At 41.8% G+C, this 26,795-nt stretch overlaps 1 protein-coding gene across 7 annotated transcripts in view; it reads left to right on the forward strand.

The window, feature by feature from the left end:
• Positions 1-26,795, forward strand: part of FGD3 (FYVE, RhoGEF and PH domain containing 3) — a 111,694-nt gene that overhangs the window by 79,309 nt on the left and 5,590 nt on the right. For 6 of the 7 annotated variants that reach the window (XM_055806156.1, XM_027782640.2, XM_027782639.2 and 3 more), the window contains 11 exons: positions 3,934-4,072; positions 4,916-4,974; positions 7,955-8,101; positions 8,669-8,761; positions 9,204-9,283; positions 9,709-9,739; positions 10,247-10,348; positions 14,345-14,407; positions 20,344-20,466; positions 22,452-22,604; positions 25,089-25,229. In XM_055806156.1, coding sequence (XP_055662131.1) covers positions 3,934-4,072; positions 4,916-4,974; positions 7,955-8,101; positions 8,669-8,761; positions 9,204-9,283; positions 9,709-9,739; positions 10,247-10,348; positions 14,345-14,407; positions 20,344-20,466; positions 22,452-22,604; positions 25,089-25,229 — 1,131 coding nt within the window. Of the gene's footprint in view, positions 1-3,933; positions 4,073-4,915; positions 4,975-7,954; positions 8,102-8,668; positions 8,762-9,203; positions 9,284-9,708; positions 9,740-10,246; positions 10,349-14,344; positions 14,408-20,343; positions 20,467-22,451; positions 22,605-23,343; positions 25,062-25,088; positions 25,230-26,795 lie in introns of those variants that run through there. The other variant, XM_055806157.1, reaches the window with a different exon arrangement.

A 26,795-nucleotide genomic window follows, 5' to 3' on the forward strand; every position in this document is an offset into this window, starting at 1 on the left:
ACACACAGTATTTAGCTACAAGATAATAGGCCTTTAATGCTAAAAATATACTATTTTAGTGGCAGTCCTTTCTTCTTTTACTACATGACACGGATTTTTCACATAGCTAGGTTTTTCTCTGCTCACATATTTAAGAGTAATCAAAAGTCACAGAACGAAAGTTCGCCATTGGCCCAGCAGTTCTAACAGTGAACATATCCTTTTATAAACTTTTGTATTTCTCTTCCTCTTTTAATTGCTTTTGAATAAATACATTTTCATTCCGAGGTGTGTCTGTTTGGGTTTGGGCATGTCACTGGCAGCATCTGCTGTTGCTCTGATTTTTCTGAGGCTCACAAAGTGGCATGCAGCTCATGGTTTGCAGCTCTGCAGGAGGATGCTTAGCCTGGATTTTCATGTGTTTTAATTATACAGAAAGCTGCGTGGGGAGTGGGGAAGAGCTCTGCTTGTACTGGCAAGTCCCTGAAACCTCTCTCTTGCTCTCAGGCCCCGGGCCAGCTGACGGGATGCAGCAGGTTCCAGCACACTTGCAAGCATCCCTCCACGGGTGCTGGGAAAGCAGCTAAGGTCCTTCGGGAGGGGAGGGCTGGCGGGGAGCGGGTTAAGCTGGGGAAGGAGCACAGCTGCCTGCCCTAAATGGGAGGATTGTGGCTGGGCCAGCTGTCGGGAATCAAGTAATCCCCCAGCAAGCTGGGAGAGGAGAGGCCCTGCCTGCAGGGTCAGGGCTGCCAGCCGGTGACTCAGGCAGAAGCTTGGAGAAGCAGCAACTGGGGAAGGTCCTCTCCTACCAGGCTGTCACTCCACGTGGCCTTTTCTTAACCTTTTTCTGCCTGAACCCAGCATGCTTTCACTGAGCTGCTTCGTAGCAAGCAAAGAACATAAAAAAAAAAAAAGCACACAGGCGTTTTGCTGTCTTTGGTTTGTGCTCAGCCGCAGATGTGGCTTTCTGAAGTGTTTTGCGACTGTTTGCGACTGTTTTCCCTGCAGCACGGGCATCTACCCACCCTAAAATTCATCTGTTTCCTCTCGCTGCCGAGCTACAACAAATGATTTGTGGTAGCTGCCAGCCTGCAGAACGGCTCTGCAGCTGTCCAAGACGGTGAGCATTCCTGCTGTTGCTTGAGCAAAACTTTCTGGCAGGCAGCATGAACACAGTGCATATCGGAGATGCAGTTCTGAAGCCTACTGATGACAGTGTTTCACTGTAGGTTATTTTAGCGGCAACATGACAGCATCTGTCACTTCTGTCAATGATCATAGCTGTGGGAGGCAAAGATTTCTCCCAGAAAACTTAGTCCGGTCATCTGACCTATCTCTGCCATCAAATGCCACAGTTACTTTTCAAAATACTGGTTGAAGTCTGTTGTGATCCTGCAGTAACCCCCAAAGCTGCTAATGCAAGTTACACAGCTTAAGGCATTGACAATTATTAATTGCGCTAAACTAGGGAAAACAGAAAACAGAAATAAAATACTACTTTTAATTGAAGGACTGTGACTTACTAAGTTTACTTTAGCTGACCTTGAAGATACACGTACTTTCTTTTCGGTTCACATCTACCTACTGGCGCCAAAACTTGGTAGCTGGTGAGTTTATTAGGGGTTTTCTTTTGGAATGAGGAGAAAATTTACATCACTTAAGTACTTTTTAATATATATTTCTGGGTTTTGGATTGTCACATTAATTAAACACAGAAATAAACATTTATCCTTCCTCTAGTAAAGTCATTTGAATTACAGTATAAGTTCTGTAAACTTTTAAAAATTGCATAGCATTAAACTTTTCCTATTTGGAACAGTTTATTTTTTACTGCTCACTTTTTAGAGAGGAACACTTGGCATGTGGCTACAACTGACGTGAGCCTTGAAGAGACTTCCTCCTCTGCTTCCCTATTGCTCTTCAGTGATAAGGTTCATCCTGTTGCAGGAATGAAAAGACAGTGGAGAAGGTTATAGTAAATGGATCTGGGAATACAAAACAAGTGCTAATATGCAGTAGTGCAATTCTGTGCCCCTTTTAGTTCTTCCCGGAATCTCTGATTCTTTCTATCCCAGTTGTATTTTCTGGGAAACATGGTGCTGTAGAACTGTGAGATAAGAAATTCTCTCCATCTCCTATAAACAGAAATATATTTCATCCTCCTGTACTGTGACAAGTTATTTCTAAAAACAGATTTACATCTTTGAATTTCTGGAAGGATAGTTAGTATTTTTCTATCAGACATTCGTTTCATCTCCAGGCTTTGCTTGGAGAATCGGGCGAGTGTCAGCAGTGTGTTGTGGGCTGTAATATTTATGAAGAAAATTGCAAATACTTGAAACAAGCACCTTTCTCTAAGAAAAGCATACTGAAATTAGTGTGGTTGTTGAGGGGTTGCTTATGCTAGAGCAGACCAAGACAAGGCATTGCTGAGCTGATGGGAAAATAATGCTGTGGAGAAGAGCACATGTGTGTATATATGAGGTCTGCAGGGTGATGTGGGATTCAGGAGTCAAGTTACCTCGCTAACAGAAACTTCCTGTGTGCTTTAAAACACGTTACTTTCGCTTAATGTGTTTCTCATTTCTCCGTCCCTCTTTTAACTAGAAATACCCTTTCACTTCATAGGGATCCTATGAAAATAAGCACACTGCAACACTCAGCACCATTGCAGGCAGAGCAAATCAGTGCCTTTTGGGGTCATATTTAGTGTAATCAGTCTCAAACCTACCCCACTCCTTGTCAAGTTAAAAAAAAAAAAGAATTTGAGGCAGCTCCTTCTTCAGAAGCGGTATGTGAACAGTGTGTCTGCTGCTCATACAGTAAGCTCCAGCAAGTTACCTACCCCTGTGGGGTTTCTGATTTTATGTCGTCTTTTGGGAGAAAAATGGTGCATGGGGCCATGGATGGGCAGAGTTTTTCTGAGCCTGTGGAAAAGACATGCAAAATCTAAAAGGAGATTGTTGCATGTCTGAGAAAATTCCAGACATGGGGCAAAGGTTCACGTGAAGCCTGGCAGCTGTGGTATCTGCCGGAGGGCCATGGGTGGGCTCTGCAGAGGGGCCTGGCCAGGCCGGGCCGATGGGCCGAGGCCACCGCATGGGGTTCGAGGGGGCTGAGTGCCAGGCCCTGCCCGGGGGTCACACCAGCCCCAGCAGCGCTGCGGGCTGGGGGCAGGGGGCTGGGAACTGCCCGGCGGGGGAGGGCCGGGGGGCGCTGGCTGACGGCCGGCTGGGCATGGGCCAGCGGTGTGCCCAGGTGGCCAAGGGCTTCCTGGCTTGTGTCAGAAACTGTGTGGCCAGCAGGGCCAGGGCGGTGACCGTCCCCCTGCCCTCGGCACTGGTGAGGCCGCCCCTCCAACACCGTTCAGTGCTGGGCCCCTCACGGCAAGGACACAGGGGCGGGAGCGTGTCCAGGGATGGGCAATGGGGCTGGGGAAGGGGCTGGGGCACAAGGAGCGGCCAAGGGAGCTGGGGTGGGGGGTCAGCCCAGAGAGGAGGGGGCTCGGGGGACCTTATGCCTACAACTGCCTGACAGGGGCTGTAGGCGGAGGGGGTCGGTCTCTTCTCCCAGGTAACAAGCAACAGGACAAGAGGGAACAGCCTCAGGTTGTGCCGGGGAAGGTTTATATTGGATATTAGGAAAAATGTCTTCACTGACAGGGTGGTCAAGCACTGGAACAGGCTGCCCAGGGAAGCGGTGGGGTCACCATCCCTGGGGGTACTTAAAAGACGTGTAGCTGCTGAAGGACATGGTTCAGTGGTGGGCTCGGCAGTGCTGGGTTAATGGTTGGACTCTGTGATCTTGAGGGTCTTTTCCAAACTGAATGAGTCTATGATTCTATGATAGCTTGAGAAGTTGTTTCTGTGTGTGAGTAGTCATTTTTCATCGCTGTTTAAGACCAAACACAGGAGCAAAACCAAATGCTTCTGTGCTTGTTTCTGTCTGTTACAGAAACAGGAGGTGTGTGGGAACCTGACATTACAGCATCACATGCTTGAACCAGTGCAAAGGATTCCTCGTTACGAGCTTCTCCTAAAGGACTATTTAAAGAAACTTCCAGAAGAGTCTCCAGACAGGAAAGATGCTGAAAGTACATGTAAACTCCTCTCTGTCTAATGAACACAATAAAATCTTGGAAAGTTTTGTCTTCGCATGTTCAGATACTTTCAACTACAGCTGTGGTAGAAATGGAGATTTGAATTAATCAAGTTATTGCTGAACATAGTACAAAGAGATTTTGAATGCTCTTGAGCAGAGAAGAAGAGGGTTGATATGCCAGCTCTAGGAATGAAGGGAGCTTTGGCAAATAAGCAATGACAAAGTATTGAAGTTTGTAATGGTAGAACATCTGGCATTTTTATTTAATTCATTGTATGGCCAAAGACAAACACAGGAGGACATCCCATAGCCTGAGGAAGAAAGTAAGAATGGTCTTACATGCTTGCCAGGAAGGCAAGTTAAACTCTAACTCAAAAGAACAGGAGAAACGGACTTCTGTTTGTGATCTTGACCAAAACATCGTTGGTATTATCATAAGCACACAAGTCCTGTTTTAGGAGAACAGTCTAAAAAATGTGCTTATGAAGTCTCAAGTGAGACTTAAGCTAACTTTTAGTAGGTTGATTGGTAGAGTGTGATTTTTTTTTTTTTGTGTGTGTGTGTGTCACTATGTGCTTTGGCTCACCTAGACTTTTAGGAGAGAAAGACTAAGCATTTAAATGCATGTGGGCCAGTTGAACATGCAGAAGTGATTGTGTATATATATAACTGCTTATAAGCATTCCTTTTACTTTATGAAAGGAAAGAATGTAGTCCTTGCTTTTGCAACAGCAATTTTGCAGGAAAACCAAGTCAGTGAGGTGTAAAAAAACCCCAAGGTGCTATAGACAAATACCACCCAGAGAATGCATAACTGTTGCTAAATTTATTGCAGAGTCACTGGAGCTCATATCTACAGCAGCGAACCATTCGAATGCAGCGATCCGAAAGATGGTGAGTAGGAATTGCATAATGGAGTTGTAATCTGACTGAAACACTTTGTTGAGCCAATGGTCCCCCATTGCAATAGCCTCAGTGAAGTAGGCTGGGGAGAATTTTCAAATACAGTGAGTCAGAAGTAAAACATCAGTTGGATATCTTGAGTTCTTTTTATCATAAATAGTCCTGTTGTGGTTACCGTGGTTTGTTGGGCCTAAATTTCACTTTTCTTGTTCTTAAGGACCCAATGGGTTGAAAAAGGAGGCCTTCATAAAACTCGTTATTTGCTTTTCATTGAGAAATACTGAAAGTGTTACAACGAGGTCCATTCGCAAGGTGTACTTGCAGATTTTCACACTGATTTTTCAGTCCTACAGTCTTTACCAGACTGGAGTTAGTTTTTGTTTGATTTTGGCTCATCTTAAATGCACAGAGTGTGCATTTAGCATGTGTCAGTAGCTTTGATAAGCTGTACTTCTAAAGCTGGGCAGACTGAGACCATAGAGATTTTGAATGTTAGCATGTGCTTTACATGCAGAATATACAGGTTGTGTGTTACCATTGAAGTAAATGGACTTCATAGTTACAGATATTACCCCTTTTGTGCACCCAAGTGCCTCAGGAGCTTTTGTATCTAATAAATCTGAAATGCTACAGATCAGGCTTAATGCTTCTTGACCATTTGTGGGTACAAGGTTTACATCCCCTTCTGTATCAGACCCTTACTTCCTTCCCTTGGCTGACGGGGACACCATGAGACCACGTTTCCTGAGGCTGCAATGGGGAGGTGACCAGCTGATGTCTGTGTATTTTCAGTATGTCTCAGTGAAAACCCATTTTGAAACCGTATGTTTCTATTTTAGTCTAGTGTGTTCTCTCAATAAGGATACACTTCAGTGGAAATTTTTCTGGTTTGGGGTCTTGAACAACTGTGTTGCTGGGGACTGTGTACAGTATCTCCAGTGATGGCAGGAATGTGAAGCCACCAGTTAGCTGCTTTCTGCATTGGATACTTTTTCTGTTAGTACACAAAAAGCTGTTAGAAAAGGGTGCTATAATAATTTTGCACACCCTGTTTATTGCTGATAATAACCTGAAGCCTTTAATCAAGCTTCTGATTGCATTGAGTTATTCTGTAATGAATAATTTTTTATTAATCTGCCTAAGCAGAGACTTGAAGGAAAAATACCCAAGTAAGAATTTCAGGTTTGACCGTGTGGTTTCCCAACTGGCACATCCCAGCAGAAGGTGCCGTGATGTGCTGGGGCAGTTGGTGGGTTGGTGGGGAGCAGTGCAGTGTGAGAGCAGCACCGTCCCACACGCGTGCCTCTGCAGAGCCCCGCACGGCGGCACGAGTGGCTGCGGGAGGTCAGAGCCAAACCAAAAGAAAAGCAAGGGCTGTAGCAAAATCTCTGAAAGTTAGTGGAGGTTAGAATTAATTGTTGGCTGCTTCCTCCTGTTATGGTGTAGTAGAAGTAGTAAATCATGCTTCCAAAGCTAAATTTTCCTAGAGGTGCAGATGTCCCTCAGGTTTTGGATCTGGTGTTCGTGTTACAGCTTCTCCTTTAAAAAAAAAAAACTTGATAAGTTCACTGGTTTTTATTTGTTTTTAGATTAGTGGGAGCTCTTGCTCATCTTCCATTTGGTGGAAAAAATCTACAGCCTTTTTGGGCTGAGGTGATTTGCTTATTTGTTTTCAGCCCACAGCCCCCACCTCCCATTTTGTTTTGCAGTTTGTTTCTTTTAACCATTTGGGTTTGATTGGCTTTTTTTGGTAGGGTTTTCTGGCTGTTCATTTGTTTAATCACTGGTCAGAAGAATTGATTAGGACAGGAACTGGTGTGATGTATATTTGTGGTGAAAATTGTGAAGTCCATTGGGGGTAAAAAAAGTGTGTAAAGACCTGAAACTCCGGCTTAATCTATAGATAGGTGGAGGTACAATTTAGAGGTGTGTTTGGTCATGTATTTGGGTGTCACGGTGTAGATCTCTGGCCTCACTTTCTGACCATTTGCTGACAGTGCCATTTGAAGCACCCCAGTCCAGCTTCTGTGGGTGAAAGCCAAACCTTTCCAAATGCTGTAACTCAGCAGCAAGATTTACACACTTTCCTTACTTTGACTTGTTGAAGCTGCTGCAGTGCTTTGTGTGGGTGAATTAGTTGAAGCTGCAGGTGGGTGAATTAGTTACCTTTATCTATTTGAATACCGTGCAGAGGGACTTTAATATTTGGATGACTTAATATTAAGTAGAAAGAGTGCTTTGCTGAAAAAGAAAAAGTAATCCCTTCATAAAGAGTTTTGAACAAGACGTAAGGATGTCTGAGTGACATTAAAACTGTATGTTAGGCAGTTTGTCCTGGCCTGTTTCAGAGGTGCTTTTTGCCGTGGACGTCCCTGCGTAGGATTGCAGCATTCCCCATACAGCTACAGTTTTAGACTTTGCTTAGAAAATGACCATGAATATGAATTTGCTTAGAATATGACCGTGCTTCCTGATGGAGACTTACCTGCCCTTCTGTCAGCAACAATGCAAGAGGGGAAGCATCTCAGAAGCTGAGAAACGATCATACTGTAGCAGAAATCTTAGTCTGAGGTGTGGCGTGGAAGCTGAGTTAATAAATTTGGAAACTATTGGGCAATATACTAGTCACCAGCTTGGCCATTGATTTTATTGGACCAGATGCCATTGCTTCCAAAGATAAATCTTTATTGTTGAATAGGAATATCTAAAAATATCAAATAGCTTGACCTCAAAACATCATTAAAATTGCCCAATCCAAGTGTGACTCGTGAGTGACTAGTACAGAGTAGGGGAAGAGTACTGAAGAGTATGGAGCAGGTATTGATCAATTTTTGAAAATGCTAAGCTATAGCAGAAGTGAAAGACTTTTCTTTCCTACTTACATACACATACCACAGAAATGATACTGTGGGTAATAGACCAAGTGGAATAATTTTTTACATTTACATTGCCGGGGTTTCTGTACTTGCAGGAAAAGATGCACAAGCTTTTGGAAGTCTATGAACGACTCGGTGGTGAAGAGGATATTGTTAACCCAGCCAATGAGCTCATTAAAGAAGGACACATTCAGAAACTTTCAGCAAAGAATGGCACTGCGCAGGATAGATATTTGTTCCTGGTGAGTGTTTTTGTTGTCCTCTTATTTTCAGAGATATGCTCTGAAATGTACATTTCTGTCTTCCTAAGCTGAAAGACAAGAGCATTCACCAACTGAGCCCAGTTAGTCCTTCCTCTGAGCAGCGGCTTTCTCTTGATGCTTTTTCCTCGAGGATTTCTTTCCTTTTCCCATGCTTGTGCCCTGTGCCGATGGCTGGTCAGGCCCAAAGGGGTCTTTCCCATGGCTCTCCTCAAAGATGGTGTTTTGCTAAGCGCCTGAGGCAGTGTGGTCCGGCTGTGCTACCTTGCTGCCTAAGACGGCCAGCTCTCACTGACATGGGGGGAATAGTCCTTGTTTGCTTTCAAGGCAGCCAGATTGGTACCAGAGAGAGGGGGAGAAGTGGGAAGTGACTGGTTGACATGTTTCTGTCTGTTCACTTCTTTCAAACGATATGTGAGCCTAGCTTGCTCTCCTTAAATCTCCTTTTGAGAAGTACATCTTAGAGTAACACACCCCAGTCCTAAGCCGTCAAAATGCAAGCTCTGTCCGGTGTGTGATGCCTTAACTTCAAGCTTTCCCTTGTTACAGTTTAACAGCATGGTGCTATACTGTGTGCCAAAACTGAGACTGATAGGCCAGAAGTTCAGTGTTCGAGAGAAGATGGACATTGCAGGACTACAGGTTTGCACCTCTTCTTTTCCCTTGTTTTAATGCTTCCCCACTCGACAGCATCAGACCCCCTCTGAATCCAAAAATATAACAATATCTGTATGGAGGAATATAATGCAATTCTGAAATCCAGCTTTGGATCTCTTTTTTGGAATTTTGAGGTCATCATCCAAAGGCAAGTAAAAAAATGGTGACGCTGTACATGCTTTGATTGAAAGCCTTCCCTTGTCGCTTCGCTGACACAGGAGATACCTTTTTCCCCTACTGCTGTAGGGGACTGGTTGGTGATACAGATTCAGAAGTTTTGTAGCAAGACAAGTAACTATGTAAACAATCCTTTGTTTTTCTACCTCTGTACTGTATTCTGAGTGAACTTTTCAAGTATTTTTAAGTCATTAAAAATGATTGAAAGACGACAGAGACTAGGCAAGAAGCTGACGTGTTCTTTTTACAGGTCCAAGAAATTGCCAAGCAGAACGTGGCTCATACATTTTCAATAACAGGAAAAAAGAGATCACTGGAACTACAAGCTAGGTATGGTGCTTGTTCTGTATTTTGAGGTTTCTGAATATTTATGTAGAAATTTATGATCTAGAGGATATGGCTGTGCTAGTATGACATAGCTTTAAAGCAGGAGAAGAGCATCAAAGATGCATAGCTTACGTATGCAAGGGGATATGATGGTCCTAAGTCAGAGTGTGTTAATGTTATATTGATTTGCTTTATTGAATGTTTATGGTGTTTACAGTAGTGCTTGTAGGTTCCAGTGTATTAATAATTCAAACATTTTTGGTATTTGGTAATAATTGAGGCCAATGATTATTAATAATGTTTATAAAATAGTGGATAGCAAAGCTAAAATCTTGATGATATAAAGCTGTGCAGATGTGAATTGAATTTACTGAAAATATTGGAAGGAGAGTTATGATGTTTTCTGTATTTTTCTTTTGTTTTAACAGAACAGAAGAGGAGAAGAGGGAATGGATTCAGGTTAATACAAAACCATTACGATATGGGTGGAAATCATCATGCAGTCAGCACCTTCTGGTTTTTTAAGTTGGTTTTGGGGGGTTCTGAATGAACGAGTCTGTGCGAGGAAGCTGGGTAGTCTGGCAAAGCCGCTTATGGAGAGATGTGGAGCCCCAGTCAGGGTCCCACCGCAGACCCACTGTCCCCAGGTGGTGTACAGGGGCTTCGAACAGGTTCCCATTCCCTGCAGTTCTCAGCCCAGCGAGAGGGGAGACTGAGATGTCAGAGATTGGCCCTCTGTATTCTTGCAGTCTGTCTTTGCAGAGACACTGACAACAACCGTAGTTTTTTAAGTTAAACAGTAGTGAGTTAACAACAGCACTCGTAGGTATTAAGGTTTTTAAAGTTTCCATTTCGTTTACATAAGGATTTTTCACTAAAATTATAATCCTAACCATCTTCCTATGAGAGAATTTTTCCAAGCCTCCTTTGTGATGCTTCTCATCTTTGCTGGAATTTTTGTCTCAGGTCATTCAAGCAACAATTGAAAAGCACAAACAGAACAGCGAGACATTTAGAGCTTTCAATAGCTCTTTTTCTCAAGAGGAGGAGCATCTTCCCGATTCCTCAGTAAGTATGAGTGCTTAGTTCTCCTTTGCTATAACAGTTTTACCAACAGTTAAGCTAGACTTAACACAGCTAACTAAAATAGTGTAGTCTTGTTCTTGATTTTTATATTACATTACGGTACAGTTGGCTCAATTTCTCTGGCTCTCAAATGCATATCAGTCATAGTTACTCAACCATGCAGGTATGGAATAAATTACCCAGGGTAATTCGGTGCAAGAGATCTATCAGTCATGTTTTCCAGACTAGTGGCTCATTTAGCATAACAGGTGTAATTCTTCAATGTCACGAGCAGTTGGCTGTCTGGAATGATGTTTGTGTGCCTGGGAGGTTTTCTTCATTACTTTTCCCCATCTTCTCAGAGCTGTGTTTTGGGATTATTTCCTGGTTTTTATTTTATCATTATTTTAAAAGTTTTAAAGAGTTGGGGGAAAAATTGATGCTTTCAAAAATACTATCTTACAGATATTAAATACATTTGAGAAAGAATGCTTTTCAAGTAAATACACAAAATAGTTTTGTAAGTTTATTCTGCTTCTCTGCAACTGTAATTTATTACTCTGTGCTGTGTTTGATAGGAATTTTGGTTTTAAAGTGTTCACATAAGGATGATAATATCTCTTCATTTGACTTGAAAATAATGGTGATAACCTTAGCCACAGTCATTTGCTACAAGCTAAAGAGGAGAGAGCCTGAAGGGGGGAAATTTTTAGGAATTTCATGCAGAGCTGCCTGTGTGTTGATGATGTGGTCAAAGGTGGTAAATCTTGGAGCACAGGCAGAGAAGGTCCATCTGTAGAGATTAAACTTGGCGCCCTTTTATCTTCCTCCTCCCCCACTTTTCCTAAACTTTTTGTTTGGTTTGTTTTTTTGTTTGGTACCTAACCATTTTTGAAACCTCTCCTTTCCCAGATCTGATTCAGTGACTCCGTATTGCTGGATTTTTATCTGACTGACTCCCAGGGAGCTCAGGAGAGATGCTAGATATTCCTTTCATCCCAACATTAATCAGGCTGACAGCAGAGATCTTTGCAAACCTTTGCAGAGTCTAGGATCCTGTTGTTGATAGCAGCCAGCAATGAGCCATTTTCAGAATACGGTGTAGCTTACTGATCTTGAGCTATTCATCAGCTACAATTACTCAGAAAAAATTGGAAAACTATCAGTTAATGCCTATATTTTTAAGTTAACTCATGGATGCCTTCAGAACCAGGATGCTTTGATGGAAAAAAAATGTTTTGCAAATAAGTAAACTGCTAAGCACACTTCTTTCTATCCAATTAAGACACAGTGTCTGTTCAACTTTATTATTATTATTATTATTGTCTTGCTTTGTAAATTCCATTTTATTTTGCTTCTGTGTTAATGGTGTAGCCATAAAAGTCAGGCAGAGCAGAAATCTGGTTTATCTCCTGGCTGTGATATAAATGCAGTATGCAACTTAATTTATTTTATTCCATAATGATAACGTGCATTTTTAGGAGATTAGCTTACCTAGATAATCAGCTTTGAAAACGAATGTCGCAGCTAAATGTGGCAGAAATCGCTGCCAGTTAAAAAGACCTGAAGGTAGTTCTGTAAGGAAAACTGGACAAATACTGAGAGCGTTCTTAGTAGCAATAAGCTGCTGTAGGCAGCATCCACCATGCATCTCTCATCATATGTGTGGAATATTGGACAGCATGCTTTAGAGGAAAAAATGACAATGATCTTCCTATTTTTTCTCTCATGAGTCAAGAAATAGATATGCATTCATGGATTCTGGGCTGGATCTGTAACAGCTACCAGAAATTGGACTCTGGTTCTAATAAGCCTGTAGAAAAATAGCCAAATTGCTTTTCTTCCATCCTTGGCCATACATTTGATATGTTACAGTGCTTATGATTGATTGCAGTTGCATGACCAGTGCGTGCCTTAGCACGCAGTTCTTACCATGCTTTTCTTTTCCCTGCTGACTTACATAACCTCGTACAAGCATTAGGGGTTGATCTTCAGCCTGTAATTTGCCTACAGAAGACTTGTGGTTTTTTGGAGGTGCAGAGACCTGACGTTTGACCCGATTCTTAAGATTATGCCTGTGTAATAATGTACAGAAGTTAATAAACTCCCACCTGTCAGGAGGTGACTGGGGAGTCATTGCCAGTCATTCCCCTGCAGAGTGACTGCAGCCGTGGTCTTTCAAGTTTTTTCAGAAAGCTTCAGGGTCCCTTTGTGGCTTAGTTCGTTCAGAAAGAGGACACTCATTTCCCTGTTTTCCGTTTTCATCTGCAGCATTTCAAAGCCATTTAAAGGTTTTGTTTTGTTTTGTTTTTAAAGCTGCCTGATAAGGTTCCCAAAGAAAAGGACCTCTTTCACCACTCCTTGATCTCAGGGGAGCTGGAGGCTCATGGTGTGTGGGAAGGACGCAGTTTGTGCGTTATTAGAAGACCAGCAAGAAAAAGTGCCACAGCGAGCTCAGTTCTGTGGAACTGGCATCCCTAAGATTTGAGACTTGTGAATGCTTCTGTTAGTCAGATCATGATTTTTAGATGCCATTAAATCATTATTATTTCCCATCCCTGTTTCTGTTCCTCCTCCTAGCTTTGGGGTGGTTCTGACAAACGTGATTAACTGTCCTCCTCCGAACCAAATCCTACACGTTTTGAGCAGTAATGGTAACGTAAGGGGGAGAAGCCCTTTGGAAATCTTTTCCAGGTTAAGAGTAGAGGGTACTTGATTTTTAGCACATTAATCCAAATAAATATTAAAAGGGCACAGGGATCTGAACAGGCAACTAGAAGAATTTACTCTTTATCCTAAACCTGCTGGGGTTTTTCTCGATCTCTCCTTCAGATCCCATTTTCTCTCCACATTTTGCATTTTCTTTCCCAAGCCTTATGTCACAGCATACAGGTGCTCCTTTTACTAGGATCTAAATACCTGGGTTGATTGAGATTTCATTGGAAAGAAACCCCTTTCCACAGGACTGGCGAATAGCTGATGTGAAGACCCTAGGGTTCTTGGGTTTTTGCACAAGCAGAAATAGTTGGCTAGAGTCAAGTCCATGATGCTTTCCTTTAATTAAGTGGCATTCCCTGAGGAAATGCGCCGGGATGGCACAGCCCTAGCCCCAGGGGATGCATTTGCTCATTTGCTTGTTCTCAAGAGCTGGTTGATTGTATTAGTATATAAATAGATACAACTAGGTATCAGAATGAATAGCTCTTGAATTTGGCCACTTAAAGCTGCAGTTTGGGTTGTTTTCAGTAACAGAAAATACAGCTTCTGACTTTCAAATGGGATGAAGCTAGAGTGCAAAAATGCACTGGAGATTTGGATGACCTGGAAGTATGAGATGTCTAATTTACAAAGGAAGAATGACCTATGGGAATAACAGGAGAATGTATCTTAAAGATTCTAATATTTGAGAATCCCTGGTAAACTAGCAATCTCCCAGTAAATTAATGACAGGTGAGATTGTTTTCATTTTAGGATGTAGTCTATGATTTTACTGTAGGCAAGCTTGTTGTTTGCTCTCTGTGTGTGTTGAATACGTACAGAGAGTGAATACATATAGATGCCAGTTTGCATTTATTAATAGATTAAGAGATGTATTGCAATTAAGAAAAGCTTAACGGAGTAGTATTTGAATGGAATAAATGTTCTTCCTTCTCTGAATCTGCTGACTACACAAAGCACTTGCTTGTTTGGCTTGCAGGGCTCAAATGGAGCGGTGTAACAGCAAATGTGGCCGTTTGCTTTCTGCAGTGCTTGTGGGGGATAGGCACATGCTGCCGTGGGAAGCAGGCTTGGCAGCCCAGTGCCATCTGTAAAGTCACACACTTCATAGTCAGCCCAGTATCTGAGGGTAGCTGAGCACATGTGCAATTAAAGTGTATTCACAAGTAAAGAGTTGAGGGGCTAAAAGCAAATGATGCTGCGTTTTCTTTTTCAGTGTTTAATATAGTTTAGGAAGAGTGTCCGTGTTGAAATAGGTCTGTGTCATTCTGTTCCCCTCAGACAGCAAGCACCAGCTCGGTGGAATCGATGCCAGGAGCAGATGGTGGTGGTGTGTTTGGAGGGGTAAGTAATTTGAAGCTAATACTTTCAGTAGAGCAAGGTGGGGCTAGGGGGGTTGCGGGTTATATTTCTTTTGTAGCAGGGAAAAAAATCGGAGATACTTCAGTCTAGCAGTTTATATTCTGCTGTCCCTTGCTGCAGCTGTGCTGTCCTTAACTTCTTGGCACAGTGATACCCACCACTACTTGCAGTGTTTGCAGCATCAGTGAATTTAAATCCTCCCCTTCCAGATAAATGCTGCTGGCATGTTGTGAGCCTAGTTATGGGGAACCTACGTGGAGGGGTTGGTTGTTACATTTGTAGTACTGGGGGATTTTTGTGGGGTTTTTGCTTGTTTTCAATTCTGATAGCTACAGTGAATGCTTGCAGGGAGGAGGGCAAAGAGAAACAAGGAAACCTAGCTGGTTAACACTGTCATAATATGTAACTCGGGATTTCATCTGCGGAACTAAATTTTGGTTAACACTTCTTTCATAGCGTGCTTTTCATGTTTCTGCCAGTACAGAGGAGGAGGTGATAGTACTTTCATACATCTCTGGCCTGTAAGTGATTGGCCGCTGCAAAAGCAAAATATACTTTCAAAGGTATTTTTCATTTTGCTCTGTACAACGTCTGTGACTGCTGCTGAGGCAAACTCATTTTGAGTCCTTGATAAGGTTTATTTTTTCACATTCTTTTCTCTGCCTTCTAAAATCTTGTCTAAGAATAATAGATTTTCAGGAAATGGCTTAGGGTCAGCTGAGTTCACTGATAAAAGCTCCAACAAGAAGAAACAACAACTAAAAAAACCCCCTTACCTGCTGAGACTTACTATAGGATATTATGTATTAACATGGCCTTTTTAATTACAAAGGACCCACTTTGCAGGCTTTTCCAGACCTCTGGCCAAGCTTGTAACCTACTGGCAGAGTTTACAGAGCATCAATGAAAAGCTGTTAAACAAGCCAGCAACCTAACCTATACAAACCAGAGCTTATTAAAAATCAGTGTTTGTAATTAGTGTACTCCTTGCTGTTAATTGTCTGCTTGCACTTCGTATTTTCCCTAAGCAATTTTTTATTTATTTGTAGTCAGTTTTGTGATTAGTGCCCCTTTTCTTGAGTTACAGATGCTATAGTGAGCTAGCTGCTTAATGAAAAAGATGTTTTATATGGTACTTAAAAACAAACACATAAAACATACTGTTGGTCTGAAGTTTCTTAGGGAAATGTAAATTTTAGTTGTAATAAATTTTAGATCTTTTTAGTTGGTTATAAATAGTTGTGTCAGTGATTCGCATGGTATATCTTAACACATGAAGTAATTTTCCTTAAGTTGTGTATTTGAAAAAAAAAATCTAGTTCCTGAGATAGAAAAAAAAAAATACGGAGCTGATCAAAAACACAAACTAAAAATATCCAAAATTGTGTAGTATTGATTCTGGGATCTCATTCTGCTGTATTGTAGCAAATGGATAACATCAGCGTGAGCAGTGAATTCAGCTGTTGGATGCAGCTTTAGAAAATATCAATTTTTAATGATGACGTCCCTGCAGAAACATCTCCATGAGTGCATGAGCAAGTGCACTCTATGCTTAACAGCTTCCCCATGCAGACCACTTGGTGGTAGTGGTGGTCAGCAAACGAACATCTTCCTGTGGTTCTGCTGAGTCTGCTGAAGAGTCTGCTGGGGTTTTCTTCAGTCTCGCTCGTTAGCGTAACCAGACAGTGAAAACCTCCTGCAGGAAGCATAACCTACTTGCTGTGCAGCGTTGTGGGAACAGTTTGCTGCGCTGCACCGGTAGCACACTTTATACTCGACCTATATGCACCAGGAAAGTGCAAGCTAGTGGAAGGTTGTCTTGCATGTAACCTTGCTTGTAACCTCTACTGGCATAGAGAGAAACAAACTAAACAATTTTGCTGCATTACAAAGTACAAAATATACCACCTAATTTAAATTAATTTATCATGTATATTCAGCGTTTCCAGAAACACCTGCTGATGTTCTGCCCCATTGCGGGTGTCTCTAAATATGTAATTTGTAAATGGAAAATACGCAGCTGTATAAGCATGAGAAGAAAAAGATTTGAAACCCCTTTGTGGCTCCTGCATCCGCCCATAGTAAGAGTCTCATCAGACCACGTATATATTGCATGTACAGCATTGAGGCTTAATTTCTACCTACTGACCCAGACAGAATGAAATATGTAGCAAGCAATAAATGTCAGAACAAGTCTCCTGAGCCCATTGGGTTTTGTGCTGGTTCCTACCACCTGTTCGGTGTTTCTTCCCAGCTTTTCAGAAGCAAACCAGGGCTCCAGTGGTCCACTAATGATGTGATGCCTGCTTTCCTAAGCAGGCCAGCCGCAGCCTTAGCCTTGCAGGCCCTTAGCTCTAGGTGTGAGCTGTACCTCTCACTGGGGCATAGGCTCTTGTTCCACCAAAATGTTAAAGTTGGAGGAAACTGTCAAGATTTAGTTAGATGCAGCTATGGAGTAAAAGCAAATTAGTGGTCAAAACAGCCCAGTCTGAAAGGATTTACTGTAGATCCTGGCTCTGAACAGATTTTATGCAAGTATTTTCCTGTCAGACTAACCAGCTTCAAAACAGAGCTGGGTACACCGAGACGGATGAGAAATATGACAATTATTCAAGTGCCTTAGTACCAAGATATTCCAGCTTCAACTGGGGCAGCTTTGTATTAGCTTCCCTCTTAACACAGCTTGTGTAAGAAGGGACAGGGTTGCAAAGTGACTGTTAAGTTTATCTTTGACGAACAAGGTTTGTGGATTACAATGCACGTCCTTGTTTTCTACAAAAGCCTCTCTGTTCGGATGGTGTACAGTTAAGAGCACATGGCAAAGTCAGCTTCCTGAGCCATCGCTGGGTGGGATGGGGGGACTGCCCATGCAGTGAAGTCTCATGGTTTTCACAGGGGTGGAAAGAAAAAGGCTACTTAATTCTTTTCCAGTGTCAGTGGTTAAATAACATAATATTGAATAAGTCTTTCTTCTGTAATCGCTCATTGGAATTTGCCAAATCATAAGGAAAATACATTTTCATTTTATTGTCTTTTCTACAGCTGCAATAGCAATCCTTCAAACTCTTGTGTTCTCACTGTATTCTCATAATGTTGAGAAATATTATGAAATGTTGCTGGTATTCAAACACTTAAAGACCTCTTTATGCAGGGCCTTTTTTGATTAGTGAAGTTAGTATTAAATGCTTGTTGTGTGCTACAGCACAAGTTAAAATATAATGATCTAAAATAACGGCTTATGCAAAACTGTCATAACAAATCTTGCCCAATATAAACCCAGTCTGCTTTCTTTCCTTTGTCAAATATGGGTCATGTATTTCTGAAAGTGAACAGTATCCAGACTGTTTCACATTGAGGAGGGAGCCAAATACGAGATCCATTAGAGGAAGTATTCAACTTGAGCCTTATCTGTGTTACAGCAACATGCGTATGGGTGATGATGGATATTCCTGCCGAAGGACAAATCAAATTTACCAATTTCTACACCAAGCAGTCCATTCAGTTCATGTTAGAGGAACTTCAGCATGTTTCCTTTGCAGGCATGTGTAGATATCAACTGAAAGCCAAAAACTGGTTTTGTTTAACATTTGTCAAGATTATTTTCCAGTCACAGCTCAGGAGGCCTTCATTTATGCTCTTGCTATTCCAGGAACACTAGTGAAATTGTTGTGAACATAAGAATCAAAAGACTGGTTATGCTATATGCAAATTTTAACTATTAAGAAAAAAATAAGCTTGGCTGGTGAGGAAGTGCTCTGATCTAACAACTTAAGGGGAACCCTCCCTGGCCAGTGGAAGGAAGATCAGTCTTCTAAAAAATTAAATAGCTTTAGCATCAAGATCAGAGTGAAAAACAGATGACTTTAGCCAGTGTATGCGATACAAATAAAAAAGTCACTCTGTAAATTGCTGTTGATCAGTAACAGCTTTTCAAATCACCCTAATTATACGCCTTACTTGGAGGGGTCTAGTAAAGTCTGAAAGGAATGTTTTTACCAGTGATTCATCTGAGGCATTGTTCAGTTGGTGTAATTCAGTGTTGTACTGGTTACATCTGGTTCTTCACAAGAAAAGTGAAATACAGCACTCCGCTGATGTGTGTGGGAGGACTTGGATTTGCAAGCATTCTGTTTTGCTGAGCAATTAATATGGACATGTATGGTGGTATAATAGTGATTTTCCTGAATGAACGAATCTGTATGACTGTGCTTCACCAAGTTGAATTGCAAAACGTTCCTATGTACTTGTATACAAGTTTGAAACGTTGCTATTGCAGCTATAGAAAAGATAATAAAAACTAAAAGATCCGATCCAATTAGAAGCAATTAGTTCTGGTTTTGTTGTGTAATGCCATTACAAGCCCGGGTGGTTTCAATTGCTCTGCTGAAAGACAATTTAATTGTTTCCCTCTGTAACCTGGGAATGGCAGGGCAGAGACCCAAGGAAAGATGGGAGTGGTGTCAGCTTTTAAAATTTGATAGTGTTTTTTTTCTTTTTTAATTGGCCTTGAAAACCTGTAATAGTGACTTCTGCAGGTTAGTTGGAATCACTAAGGTGAGACCTGAGGGCAAATGACAGCATTTCCCTGGCGCTGGTGGCACCTGCATGGTGATCTGTGGGCAGCCTCTGCTAATTGTAATTGCTGCTGCCTTTCCTCCCACCCTCACGTGCCTGCATCTGCCTTAAAAAGAGAAATTTGAGCCAATTGTTCTGTCTTAGGTGGGCCTAAGCTGTGACTGAGTGTGCATGGGTGCTTTAAAGGGAGATGGGGGGTGTTGAGGAGCCCAGAATCTGTGTAACCTACAATGGGCCTGATCTTTGCCTGGTTGATTTTTCAGAAAAAAATGTAAAATACCTCTGCACTTTTGGTTTAGAGGAAATGTCCCGCTAGTCTGTTGAACGATTGTGTCAAGCAAACAAAAATGAAGAGTTATCGAACCTCTGTGTTCGAAGAGCTGTGCCAGAGGAACGTGTTCCAACCCCATCCTTCAGGCTGGGTGTCCCGGCAGATGCTGCCTTGCTGGGGGTGGCCCGGGCTTACCCCCCAGGAGCTGCACATACCATGCTGACAAGGAATGAGGAACAGTATTTATGTATTTAAAAAAAAAGAAAACAAAACAGAGGGTCTGCTTGAAGTTCTGTGGGAAGCTGTATTTTTGTGAACTGCACGTTGTCATGTTAGTGGTCTTCAGTTTATCAGAAAATTGTACAATTGTTTAGCTGTACTGAGTGACTTGTATGTAACAGCTCAGGTGCATAGCTTCAGAGGCTGAACTTGCTTGGCTTTCTAGACAGCTGATGGAAAGTGTCTTCTGCCAAGAGCAGCTGATAGCAGGTCCCTGGCGTAGGCGTCTCTGTCTTCCTGAGGAGCTTTATCATCACAGGCTGGGAGGGAGCCTGAGGAAACTCCTAAATTAAGCATTTGTAGTTGGGTCGTGCAAAAATCCACTGTCAGCACCACTTGCTTCCTCGACCGAGCTGCTTCCCCCCAAACCTTCGCACCCTCTCCCCACAAACAGCAGTTTACAGCGCGCTTACAAAGTCAACGTTTACCTTAAGCAAGTCGCGCTGCAGCAGGGAGGAAGAGGTGAGGGCCAGAAGGAAAGCACTGAAGAAGCCCACGTTGCCCGTTCCTCCTCCTCCTCACCAACAGACAGTGAGGGGAGGTCGGTCCATGGCACAAGTGGGCAGGGAGGGACTTGAGGCATCAGCTTTAGCAATCTGCAGTCACATAATGCAAGCCCAGAAACCTCCGGTGGCTCGGCCGGCCGGCCAGTTGTGGGTTGCCAGCAGAACCAATGTCAATCCTTTCCTAAAATGGTGTGAAACCCAAAGACCACCTTCGTCAGTAGGTCTCTGAATAGTTGAGTAATCTTTTTTTTAAAAAAAAAATCACCTAGTTTTACTTTTCATTTCAGAGTGATTCCTGTAGGAAATCTTCCAAATCCAAGCGAGACAAGGAGAAACAGACCTGCAAGAGCTGCAGCGAAAGCTTCAACTCCATCACTAAAAGGCGACACCACTGTAAGCAGTGTGGGGCCGTAAGTATCAGAATGCACTGAGCTTTCTAGTTTCTTCTGCAGAGACTGTTGAAGAGAATTTATTTCTTTTTTTTCAGTGCAGGAACTAAGATGTTCTCATTTGTGGCAGGTCATTGACAGAGCAGATATTTCCACTTGCTCTGCTCCCTGGGAATCAGGGGAAGAAAGAGCAAAATTCTGGTTTTGCCTAGTCTGGGGCTGTTTTAAAGGCAAATACGGTGCCTCAGTGGATAAAAAGAAAGGTGGTACTTTCCCTGGGAAGGTGTGTGTATCTGGGGAGGGAGCTGTCCCCTGTATTTTGTTTGCAGAAACAGAATGGCCTGCTGTCAGCCTCATTCACACAGCAGCTCTTTCTAGGGTGGACAGCTGAATATGCAATATTAAAGATGGGTGGGTGGTTCTTTCCCTAAAGCAAAGTTGTTGAGAATTGCTTGCACCAAAGTGATGTCCTCCTCCTTGAAAAGGCAAAAGAACCCAGTCCTAGAGATTGAAGGCCAGGTTACTGAAGGCACTTGGCCGCTCTTCCCCAGTGCCCTGTGCTGAGAGCTGAATTCTCAGGTGTTTTTTTGCAAATCACAACCACAGCCAAGATGAGATTGATTTCTGTAAGATGACGTGAAACTTGCCTTCTACGGCTTGAGTTTCATGGTTCACTGTTCCTAATGTAACTAATGTTATTTAAATACCATTATTCATTTGAAGTGGAGATAAATTTTCAGCTGAAGAGAGGCGCAAATATATGTAGTTAAGATGTTTAAAGAAACCTCAGTCTCAGCAATTGAAATAAAATGACTGTGGAGGAGATACTTTTGCACTGGAGTTGGGATTATTCAACCTTCTGGGTTTGTTTTTATTAATAACTACTAAAATAATGAAATATATTTCTGGAGGTTTAAAATATTCCATTGCAAAGCTCAGTATTATTAAAGGAATTACATAATAGCTTTCCTGCCATGGACGGTGAGATAACAAAATTACTTTATTAATAATTTATTGTTAAACACTTGTTGGTTATGCGATGTTCTGTGATGTGGCAATAGCATTCAAATTAAAGAAGTGAATTCTTCTCGAGGAAAGACTGTCATGTTTCTAAAAATGGTAGCTTGCTTCTGTTCATAGAACCCGGCTTCCCTTAACACTTGCTGAACTAAGGCAGTTGCCTTCGTACAGTAATTAGCGTCTTGCAGTGAAGCGTATGATTATATGTACTTGTACCTGAAGGCTGTTTGAGGTGTATTCTTGTGCAGTAAATTTGGAATGGATGTTGATCCAGGCTGCCTGCCCCTGCCTTGCATGCCAGGGGAACAGCTTCTCTCCCTGGAGCAGCGGTGCGATAGCGAGTGGTAGCGTCAGAGCTTAAGTGTGAAAACATGTTCCCAAGCTGCAGATCCATTGTTCTTCACGAGCGCTGGTTTCGTGGGACTGATGTGTCCTTGTATGATCTTGGCAGCTGAGGAAAGGAATCAAAACTTGTTAATTTGGCATCAGACAAAGAGTTTTAAATGGATAATATATCAGACTGTGCTTTTAAAATGGTCGGTCAGTTTTGGATTCCTCTGTTCTGTCAGGCTGAACTTGATGCCTAATTGATGAGGAAGTCAGCCACCTTTAGTCTGGAAATCAGCCCTTCCTAGGCCGTTTTTTGATTGGCTTTAGAAAGCACTAATTGCTTTGTCATCCTAAGCCCTTTTTGACTTACAGAGGCTTATAAGAAAAGAAATTCATACTTGTGTGGTGTTAATCATAAAGTATTTCCCAAAAGGCGTATGTTTTCTTTAATTAGGTATTTTGGTATGCAGCATGGGTTCACAAAAAAATAATTATTGATGAAGGTAAAGAAAGTAAATATTATATTGGTCACTCTATCTTACGCTTACATTAGTTTTCCGGATTTAACTTTAATAACAACCATTCTGCAAGCCATTTTCTTTGGAGAAGCGTTATGTCTTAATGATGGCTAATAAAGCACCATCTTTCTGATACAGGTGATCTGTGCAAAATGCTCTGAGTTTAAAACACTTGCAGATAACAGCCGTCACAATCGAGTGTGTAAAGAGTGTTTTCTGCAGTTACCAGCAAGCCCATGCAGCCCTGGAGTGGAAGCAGTCGGAGAACAAAAGAAAAGACTAGCTGCAGAGGTACAGTATTTAGCTAAGAATTTTTGGTGTGCTAGCTGCCCTTGTGAGTCTCTCTCTTCTATTATTTTTTTTTAAAATGTAATTATTTAAAACAAAATTTATTACCTTTTTCCCCCCACCATGATATTTGACCCTCTGGCCTATAATTTGTATGGAATGTGCATGCATCCTGAATGCTGTTTGTAAATGGCAAGCGTTCATTGTGGGATGCTGATCAGACAGGGATGCACACAGATTTTGCAGCTAGGTTTCAGCTTTCAAAGTAACCAAAAAAAGAGGAAAAACTTCTGGTTTGTTTTTGTTGTGGGGCATTTCAAATCTTGAGTTGTGCGCAATAACCACTGGCAGAACTTGACAAAATAAGATTTGCTTTTTCACTTTTACACCATCTAGAAGATACTTTTGCACTCCTTATTTCACATCCTGTCAAAATATTATTGAAGGGAATTTTTTCCTAGTTGATTGTGCAAAAGTATGGCATCCTTCTGAAAGACTGTCAGGATTCACAGAAACTTTCTGTAACCTGCTATAAGGCAGACTCTTTTCTCCAAGACTTCACTTCCAGAAATGATGCTGTGTAAACTGCTGCTTCACAACTGACACAGATGTCAACAAGCTTTATACCATGATAGCAGCACATCCTACCCTTATTTTTTACAAGAACAAGAAACGTGTTGGCAAACTGATTTGTTTTATCCTCACCCACAACTGAACCTTCTCTTACCAATGCTTTTTTTAGACTGTTGGCAGAGCTGTGAGTATCGTTGCGTGCCATGCTTTTCATGGACCACCTTGAAGAAAGGTTTTCATTTATTTTACCTGTGAAATACAGCCAGAAGTCACAGATATGTAAAAGAGGACATTCATCTCTGTTGAAAGTGGACCCACAGGAACATCAAATTCTGGAAAGACACACTGAGACACAGAGAACTTAACTTCATTGCAAATCGTCCTTCCCCCTGATGTGCTGACCTACCACCATTCTGCTTTGAGCATGGCATGGAAAATTAGGGAACAGTTGTGGCCTATACTGAAAAACACCTTACCTTGAAAAACATCTTTCTGGAAGCTACCCCTCAGGTGCCATCAGACTGCCTTCAGCCTTGTTATACCCTTCATGAGAACAAAACTGCATGGAAAAGAGCTAGACTGAGCAAGAAACGTAAACCTGCCAGTGCATATCAGAGCTCCTGTAATAAATGCTTCCTCAAATAGTCTTTTTAGACCCTGCCCTGCTCTGCTTCCCAGCACATTATATTTCTTTCCAGGCTACTAAATGTACCTACACAGGTAAAATTATACTAGCATCGTGTCCCAGAGTGAACTCTGCTGCTCAAGTGCTTTGTCAGGTTTGTACCCAAACACATCCAGAATCTCAGAAATACAAAGTAGGGTAAAGCTAGAAATGCACGTTGCCCTTCCCTGAGCTACCACATCTGCAGAGTGCGGAGAAGATTCTGGATCTGGAGCTTGGTACCATCAAAAACTGCAGATACACACTACAGCTATGACTGCAGATGATGAGTGCTTAGAATGCATCAGTATAGTCTGTGGTATCTCATAATAAACTTTCTAGCACTGTTTAAGCAGAGCTGCTTGCCAGTAAAGTGAAAATCTACAGCTACCCAGCCCAGAGTTAATCTGAAAAGCCAAAAAGCAAACCAGTGAAACGTGACCTATGGCTTTACTTTAGAAAGCAGATTACAGCAGAAAACTGCAAAAACCAAAGGAAAAGAGTCATCTTTCCCTCATACACTCAGGCTTCTAGCCTTCTGCTAAATCTTCAAAGGATCAGGTAAAATGCAAGAAACTAGGTGTATAAAAAAGAAAGATGAGAGCTGGTCTTTTTCTTTCCCTCCTATTTACATTAAACTTTCTTAACAAGCTTAACAGCAGCTGAGGAGATTGCCACTTTACAAATGTTATTAGCAGATGCCAGAAATTCCCAGGAGACTTCCGTGTAGAGTCTGATATGAAAAGGAGTTTTACTTTTCTTTTGCTTTCTATCAGAATACAAAAATTTCTTTCAATCTTTTTTTTGCCTTAGTGCTCTCTGATTTGGCTCACATCTCTCTGCATCCATGCACAAGAGTATCCATTAATACACCTTTTGCATTAATTTGAAATCATCTCCCAGGCTACTTTGCTAAGCAAGAAACTAGCTGCATCATCTTAATTACTATTCTCAATTTTCTTGGTGGAGGTGGAATTTAACTTCAAGTCCGCTGGGAACAGTAGCTCAGCATCTGCCTGTATTATGTGGAATTGTGCTATTTCTTGACGGTATATAATAATGACTACACTTTTGTTCAGCTATGGGCTATCCAGCATTTGCCCTACAATATTAATTGACTCTGGACAACTTGTAAGTATTTTTCATACTTAATTCTAAGTATTTTTGCCCATGTAAGCATCAGTGGAAACAGCCCTTTTTTCTTTTTTCTTTTTTCTTTTCCCTCTTTTTTTTTTTTTTTCTTCATCCAGAAGCAAAGCATCTTAGCAGCCGAAAATAGCCTCTTCAGCAGCTACCTCCAGTTCCTTGAAAAAGGGAAGACTTGGTACAGAATGTGGGTGACCATCCCCAAGACTGAACCTCTTGTTCTGTATCTGCAAGGAAGTAGCCAGGTAAAATGGCATTCATGAGGGTTAACACACAGGAAAAAGAGAAAATAAAAAGCCTAAGTTTAAATATGTCAAACTGAGAAATAGGTCAAAGGATTTGGCTTGGTTTCAACAACAGAAATTAACTTGGTATTCTGAATATAGCACAAAGCCTCAGAGATTTCAAATTTCCTTGTTATCTGTAGTTACTGCTGATATGGTTGTGAGCAAATATTTAAGTTCATAGCTTAGCTTTTCCATTTTTCAACAACAAAGGACAAAACAAGGATAATTTGCTTATGTTTTGGGGTTATTTTGAGGTTTCAGGCAGGTATAGTCAAAGGTTTTATTACCTTGTCGTTAGGGAAAGCACTTTCCTCTAAAATGTATAGAGCTGTGAAGCAGTCTGAATATTACAATTGCTGGTTCAAGATTTTATTCTTTTTTAAACCTAGTTCTGGGCCAAGGGGATGGAGGAATTTGTGGGAATGTAGAAGTTCTTCGGCCTGAAAAATGGACTGTGTTTGCTAAAGCTCCTTGTCATAGCATCATGTGATTTTTTATCTTTATTTGAAATAATTAGCGTTAAGCATTTTTTTTAAAGTGTGCTGTTGAAGCTAACTAGCATTTGTGTGTGGTGAAAGTCCAGTACAGAAATGCCCATTTCCATGACAGAATATGCAAAATAGAAGTATCAGTCATGCTTCCTCAGTGCTGAAGGTAAAGAATGACAATGCTGGAATGAGATCCCCCATATCCAATTTTTTATGTGGTGTTTGACACATTTGTGTACAGCTTTATCTCCTGGGTCAGACAGAAAAAGAAACGGGTCCAAATTCAGCCTACCATTACCCTGCTATAATTGTAGTGCTGTGAAGGGTTTGCTTTTTATTAACCTCAGTTTGTATGGCTGTAGCTAGGGGCAGTCTGGGAACTAAAGATTACCAATGATTTTATAAAGCTATTCAAAGTAAAGCTTACCCCATTGCAAATGTTCAACAAGAAGTACACGTTGTCCTTAGAAGTGTGTTCATTTTGCTGCTTGTCAGCAAGAACACCTCTGGTTTTGAACAAGCGTGTGTAATGATTTAAGCGTAGCGTTCAAAGAGACTGAAAGCCTGAATCTGGAGCTCCAGGCACAGCCCACTTGGCTTCATCTAGGACTCCAACCCCACACTCGGGTAAGCTTCCAATTCCTCCTGCAGGCAGCGAGCTGCCTGGCTCTCCTCCTAGTCAACAGGAGATGCATGACTGAAATTACAAGTTGAAAAAGCAAACAGCCTCAGACAAAGCACAAACTGAGTGCAGCAAACCCAATCTTTACATCTCTCTGGAGTCAAGAGTCTGGGGAAAGGAAAAAAAGCTTCAAAAAGCAAAGCAGAGAGAATGGCTTCGCTGCATTAACTTTTCAACTGATGTGAAAGCTGTGCCTTAGGAAAGGACTAGTGCAGGCTCCGTAGCCTGTACAAAGCAGAGTCTCTCACACAGGCAAGCTTGGGGAAGGCAAGTGGGAACGGGGAGAGGTCTAGATTCTTTGGTCTTCCTCACCCAGGAGCAACGTGTCATCTAAGAGATGACCAGAACAAGGAG

The sequence above is a fragment of the Falco peregrinus genome, chromosome 5 (genome assembly GCF_023634155.1).
Source record: "Falco peregrinus isolate bFalPer1 chromosome 5, bFalPer1.pri, whole genome shotgun sequence".
NCBI classification, from domain to species: Eukaryota; Metazoa; Chordata; class Aves; order Falconiformes; family Falconidae; genus Falco; species Falco peregrinus.